This window comes from Dysidea avara, chromosome 5 (genome assembly GCF_963678975.1).
Source record: "Dysidea avara chromosome 5, odDysAvar1.4, whole genome shotgun sequence".
Taxonomy (NCBI): Eukaryota; Metazoa; Porifera; class Demospongiae; order Dictyoceratida; family Dysideidae; genus Dysidea; species Dysidea avara.
Genome location: NC_089276.1, coordinates 28719631 through 28726784, shown reverse-complemented (window position 1 = coordinate 28726784; position 7154 = coordinate 28719631). Strand labels below are relative to the sequence as shown.

Below are 7154 nucleotides of genomic sequence, written 5' to 3'. Positions count from 1 at the left end.
TATATTCACAAAGTGAATGCTTTAAAATAAATAACAATCATACATGTACATGAACTTGGTCACATTTCAGTTATGTGGATGTTTCAGCATTGTCTTCTTCTCCTAGATGAATGTCAATAACATTTTCTCCATCACCACTTGGTACTCCTTGAGAGTCTCCTTCATGTAGTATATCATCCTCATCAATTGGGAGCACAACAGATGATATGAAGTTAGGTAAATAACCAAGCAAGATTCGACGAAGGTCTTCATTAAAAATAACAAACATAACTGGAATGACACAGACTTCAAAAAGGAGAAAGAAATATCCAGCGGTAACCAAGTTATCTTCTCTCTCTTGTGAGTTTCCTTCATCCATATACTGAACATATAATAGAGTTATAATGAATGTAAAGGCAACTCGTACACAAAGCAACACAAATCCCATACGAAGTTCCTTGAATACCTTTATTATGCATTTTCTATCTTTCTGAAGTATATCCCTCTCATCTTCCCTGTCATAACTCAGTCTTGCTTCAATGTCTTTGTACTTTCCATAGACCTTGGCAACAGATAAAGTGATAGAAGCCACTGAAAGTGCCAAAGGCAGGACAATATCTAAGACAAAGGTCAGAATCCTTCTACCATCACGCTCGCTAGTGACATCAACACATAGTCCCAGGTAAGGGAAATTCTGATATCGTGCAGAATTGTCAGCCAAATGAAAGCTGTATCTTAAAATACCGAAAGCCCACGGGAGACCAAGAAATATAAGTAGTGTAACCAAGTCAGTAGTCTTCTCAGTCTGTAAGTAGACGTATCTTTCCCATCCTACCACAGAGAGACAGAAATTACTTGTAGCCAATGGGAATAGGGCAAAGTTTGCAAGACCACATTCAGTCTTTCTTGAAGCTTCTTCATAGTCATTATATCTGTAGCCCTGAATCTGAACAACCCGGTAAAAACCAGATCCTAAGACAATAGCCAAAGAGCTGGATACATAGTTACTAACCAACAGTTGATATGGCTGTGATCGTAATTTCTTCAACAAAACCACTGGCAACAAAACAGCTCCACACAACCCAGAAGCAAGCACTGTTAAAGTAATAGCAAATCCTATATTGCTGTTCACTACTCCATCAGATGGATCAGGTATGAACACACTTGAATTAACTGCTGCCATAGAACCTAGATACTCTCTGGACTCATCCAATTCAGCAAAATGACAATCCTAAAACACTGTACACTCTTTATACTGCCCCACCATCCTTGCCACATGTTAATAGCAAAAATGCATTGAGGTTAAACAGATTAGGACCTTAAAACAGGATGGTTACTTTAATGAAAGGATATTTTAACTTTTGACCAATGCATTGTTACAAACACTGAGAACAAAGATAAGGGAATACTACTAGACTTTGATCATCACTTGAAAAGAATCTTATAAATTCTCACAATGTTCTGTTAATTGACACAGTGTAGAAGTGCTGCCGTCAAAATATAGCATGGGTAATAACAGATAGTCTAGGATGCTGGATGACAACATAGATACTTAAACTATACAAGCCGCTGAGAGCTAAGAGACATATAATAAGTTACCTACCAAGTTTGAAGAAAAAAAATTCTAAGACCAAAGATGGAAGGGTTGAAATAAGTACCAAATACTCTATTTCTGTCCCTCAGGTAGGGCATTATGTATACGCTAAAATATAGTGTTTACATAATAGTTGTAACAAGGGCATGAGGACTTCGCCTGATATGTGCCCGAGGACATACATATCAGGCAAAGCCCAAATGCCTGGCCGTGTTACAGCTAATATGTAACACTTATTAGGGAGTATAGAAACAGTGGAATGGACTACTGGAATGGTGGAATACTGGAATGGTGGAATGGGATTTTTTAAAAGTTCAATATCATTTTGTACATCCAAATATGTACAACTCCTCCTCTTAAGTAAGCAAATAAATAGGATTCCCCACTGAAGTCAGCTCCTTTAGCATACTTTTCCCCACCGAAACACTTGTATGACTTATAACTCAATACTTTACTACTTGTCTGAAACTAACTGTCTGAATGAGGGTTCAGTTCATGGCACTGTCACAATGAACTTTGGCTTAAACTTTGTTTTCTGACACAATTGTGGGAAAGGCTCATTGTAAACGCTTACAAGATAGTCCCGTTTACTTTACCCAAAGATTTTCGCTTAGGCTCCTAGGTTAGTGGTAAACACCTTGCACAGGCTCTGCCTTCTGTTTTGTTTTCACTCTCCAGTGCCTAACTGGTAAATTTGATAATAAATAAATGAATACTTCATTATACATTGAGTGTACTTTTACAATGCATACATGTACTAATCAGCTGGCTAGCTAACTTTTTATCATTTGAGAACAAGGGGTCTTCTTGGTATTCCCATAAACTGCTATTGTGTATGTTCATAACTGACTTTACAGTACATTACATTGGTAAACTTTGTCTATGGTGAGGTGAATTATGCTAAAAGAGCTGACTTTAAAGGGAAGCCTATTTATTTGCTTACATAAGGGGAGGAGTTGTACTTATTTGGATGTAAAAACTGATATTGAACTTTAAAAAATTCCATTCCACCATTCCAGTATTCCACCATTCCAGTAGTCCATTCCACTGTTTATACACTCCCCACTTATTAGGCTGATAACATGTACAGGGCGATCAATCACAGTCTGGAATAGTTCACGTATTTAAAAAAAATCTACAATCCCAGTGGTTGGGGAGTGTAAATTGGCTCACGCAATCCCTTAATCACCAAAGTAGTCTGATTACTGAAGAAAGAGCTGAAGAAGGCCTCTGGGAATGACGAGTATCGACCTGTGTGGGTTTTGCCTTCTACGAATCTTCAACAAGTACGGCTGAATAAAGACAAACAAGTTCAGTTCATCTCAAGGTACAAGGAAAGTAGGTAAAGGTTTTAAGCGGATTTGCCAATCAGAACAGACTAAAGATTCAAGGGAACACACGTTGCATTCTGTACCTTTGTATCTTATAGTGCGTTTACATTAGTAGCTCCAGCTCGGTACGGTAAAGTACACTACGTTTTAAGTGCACGTTTACATTGGTAAGGAAATAACCGTGCTGGGCAAGCTTATACATAAACACGTGATGACTAAAGTATCGTCCTACGAGATGCCCTTGCCGTTTTCAAGCAGTTGCTGTCATACAAGTTACCAGCAATCGGTTTGAGGGACAATATCAGCAGCTACCGCTTGATGGACAGCTCATTTCAAGTCTAACGTGGTAACTGGACTTTATTTCATGTTTGGCCATGGTAGAAGCCATCGTATTTACGTACAGCAGCCAAGGATATAGCAAGGTTTGTTTCAATTTGTCTACCGTGCCGTACCGTACCGAGCCAGCACGGTTGAAGTAGCAGGGCCAGGCCAGCCCGGCACGTAATGGTTTGGCTCAGATCGATACCCATTTATGCTAGCAAAATTAAGCGTACTGTGCCGTGCTGTACTGTACTGTGCCCAACTGCTAGTGTAAACGCACTATTAGGTGTTACCCAGTCAATCAATTGTCACCAATAACATTTCGAAAAATTTCATGTTCACAAACTATGAACCTTATCTGCAATGACGTCAAAGCACAAAATGTCAGCCGATAGTGTGGACACTTTTGCATTGGGAGAGATGGCGATTCGCTATGTTAACGTTTACATACTGCAGCAAGGGCAAACATACTTAATTACAAGGCAAATGCGGGTGGTTTTGCGTCGATTGCAAACTTAAGTCTGGTTTCGTCTGGTAGGACTATTTCGCATCGCCACATCACGCTAACTAGCCTTTTACCTTTATTATCCAATAGTTCCATGTCGTAAAATCCACAAATAAAGCTCATTTTAGTGATTACATACGAAGTGCCCACACTAAACACGGCCATTTTGTCAATTATGATGTCATTGCGGATAAGGTCCATTCCAGACCCTTGTAGCGTGGTGCTTATAATTCCTATCAATAAGCGGCTGCGCGGAAAGGGTCTGGCCACGTGAGACTACCAATAGACAGACACTGTTTGTATTTGGGTGGGGAATTGTTTCCCCACCCAAACACGAAAGAGAAAAATGTGGTCTGGGCATGAGACTATGAAGTATTGCATAGATTGCAAATCCTTCTTTCAGAAAGGAATTTGTTGGTATCGAAGTCGCCAGCAAGAGTGTCTGAATGGCGCCATGTAGTCTTTAATAGGAAAGAATAAAAATATTGCTTTTCAGCAGTGGCCCCACAGACATACAGTTATTACATAATACCATACATACATGCTGTCCGTAATACTTCGTATATTACCATAAACCACTGTGTTCATTCAAAGCAATGGTATTGAGCATAGGGATGTATATCATACCTCTTGATCATACCGATTACTTCTTTGTCAACTGGATCTCCCATTCTTGCGAACTTGCTTAGCACACTCAGTTAGCGTTTTGTTCCAACTAATGCCCATCATTTCGTAAATTATTTCGCGGATTGTACACGTGAAGACTCACGCATCTTTAGAACATTCAACCACTGTAAGTCAATTTATTGTCAGTACATACGTGAAGTTTTGCATGTATGAAGTGCTAAGCTGTAGTAAAGCTACAGCTTAGCACTTGTATGTATGAAGTGCTGGACAGTTCCACCAACTTACCCTTTGAAATCACAGAAGCGCAAGAAGAAAAAGATCTTGGTATTTGGTGCACTGAAGACTTGAAACCATCTCTACAGTGTCGTAAGGCTGCAGCAAAAACTATGCAAGTTCTTGGTTTGCTAAGAAGGTCCTTCAAACTTTTTTCTGTTGACTTGTTGACTTTTTTGTACAAAATGTATGTCAGACCTCACTTGGAGTATTGCATCCAGGTCTGGAGCCCTTACTTGGCGAAAGATATTGATCTCCTAGAGAAGGTACAGAGACGTGCCACCAAGTTATTACCTAGTTTGTTTGATTTACCATACGAAACTCGTCTAGAGAGACTTGGTTTATATTCACTGTATTGTAGACGTCAAAGGGGAGATCTAATTGAGACCTACAAGATATTGAATGGTTACTATGACATCTACCCTACCTCATTTTTCACTTTGAGTAATACGGATACCACCAGAGGTCACCACCGTAAACTCTTTAAATTTCGATCTCGACTGCTAGTGAGGCATAATTTTTCACCAACAGAGTAGTTAATTTGTGGAATTCTCTTCCAGCGGATGTTATTTCTGCACCAACCGTGGCATTGTTTAAGAAGAATCTTGATGATTTATGGAGAACAACAAGATATGGGCACTCTCAAAGGCCTGCGGCCTAGCCTGACAGTCTTGTACTGCCAAGCAATGTTTGTCCATTAATAATAATAATATAATAATAAATAATAAGTGCTAAGCTGTAGTAAAGCTACAGCTTAGCACTTCAAGTACTAGGAACGGAACGTGTACTAGGAACAGAACTGCAGAATTTATTCCAAATTTTCTAGTATCAGCAAGCTACTCAGGCTGATTTTGCTGACCAACATGGACTCAAGACATTAGTATAAGGGACCAGAATTCATGCTGCTTCACCACTCATAATGTCACTTTATGACTAGTGACATTATCCGCACTTGTTACATGTGACTAGTGTCCTTGAGTGGTACTACTGTCCGATAGCTGCTACCAAGTACAGCTTAAGTTGCATGGTTATCTTAGCCTATACTTTACTGTGCCGTTTTTCATCACATGTTTTGTGCAACGTACTGGCCAGTAACCAGCATCTGTAAATTTATGTATTTTGATGACATATAGAAGTGGGAACTGCGTAACTTCATAGACGATTCTAAGAGGAGAGGAGCCATAGCTCCCCCCTGCTGAAAAATGACTTTAAAATCTTGGAGAAAAGTTGCAGTATAGATTGGCTTTGTTATTTTTAGTTTTTCATGTTTTTAGCATAAATTTTAGGCTGTTTTAAGCCTTCAAATTGCAAAAATCTGGGAGTTGCACCCCTTCTACTTCATATTACAGCCATATAACAACACTCATGCTGTTTCCTACTTGCCCTCCCTGTAGGTCAGATCTAGAATCGCCACTGTGTAACTTATTGATTGTGGTGCATGCAGTCCCTTATGCTAAATGAGGAAATAGTTCACAGTTCTGAACTAGTTGTTGGTATTGGCCAGTGTGTAAAGGTAGCTAGGTTATATATATTGTGCTGGTACCAGCTAAGGTGCTGGCGGTGGGAGGCTAGTACCAAGAGTGCCTCCACACAATGCCATCCTATGGGAACTTACAGAAGGTTTGTGCTTTGTGGTACAATTAAAAAAGTAATTTTTCTCAACAGAAATAGATTTTCACCCAACCAGATGGTTATTGGTGACAGTAAAGGTGTCAAGAACATACATACATGTGTGGTTTGGCTGTTTGGGAGGTTTATGCCTTCCACATAAAAAATGTTGATGAAAGCTTTGATTGGCTGTGTCTGACATTTGAATGAACAGATTTTGAAATAATTTTTGGCGGGTCAATCAGTACTACATGTACAAATGAGGCAAATTTCAAAACTTGTGTAATTCCATCCCGTGAGTTATTAAATGATTTGAGGATTCTTAGCTCATTGTCTATGTACTATAGCTTGACCAAACGTCAACTGTTAGTACTTGTAATTTTTTATAATACTGAACTGTAACCCTAATGAACTTCTTAGTTGCGAATTATTACCTGATTCCCTAATGAAGGATGAATATCCACATCGTCATATTTAAATCAAACATTATTGCATCCTTACACAGGGGACCAATTGATATGATGGTCACCTCTATGTAATAGACTCTAGACCACAGGGGACCTGTGTGGTCTGGAGGTCTAGTCCTTGTGTAGTTGTTGTACCTTGATGCTGTTGGCAGCTGCTTTTAACAGAGAAATGTAGTGTTAATTAGTGCTGTAGAAATAAACCCTTTACTCCACCCATGATTGTTGTTATGGGTTTAAAATTAATTCTCAGGTGATGGTGTGTTGCCAGTATTAGTAAACTAGCAACAAATTAGTAAACTAGCAACAAATTAGTAAACTCCCTTATGAAAATTTGCACACTATATTTGCATGCAAATGCATGTAATCAAATGCATGTGTGTGCATGTTAGTATTTGGCCCGATTACACACATGCATTTGCAAAGCTGTTGCATGTAAACGCTTGCATGTG

At 39.2% G+C, this 7154-nt stretch overlaps 2 protein-coding genes across 2 annotated transcripts in view; one reads left to right on the top strand and one right to left on the bottom strand.

Annotated features, from left to right (window-relative positions):
• LOC136255673 (uncharacterized) lies at positions 1–4471 on the bottom strand. The gene is made up of 2 exons (XM_066048484.1): positions 4358–4471; positions 1–1466 (listed from the first exon to the last, which is right to left on the bottom strand). The coding sequence occupies exon 2, from the start codon at positions 1160–1162 to the stop codon at positions 71–73; it is 1092 nt and encodes a 363-aa protein (XP_065904556.1). The 5' UTR covers positions 1163–1466; positions 4358–4471; the 3' UTR covers positions 1–70.
• LOC136255672 (probable RNA-binding protein 19) overlaps positions 4435–7154 on the top strand; it is a 26082-nt gene continuing 23362 nt past the window's right edge. The window contains exon 1 of the mRNA XM_066048483.1: positions 4435–4523. The gene's annotated coding sequence lies outside the window, so the exon portion shown is untranslated. The remainder of the gene's footprint in view (positions 4524–7154) is intronic.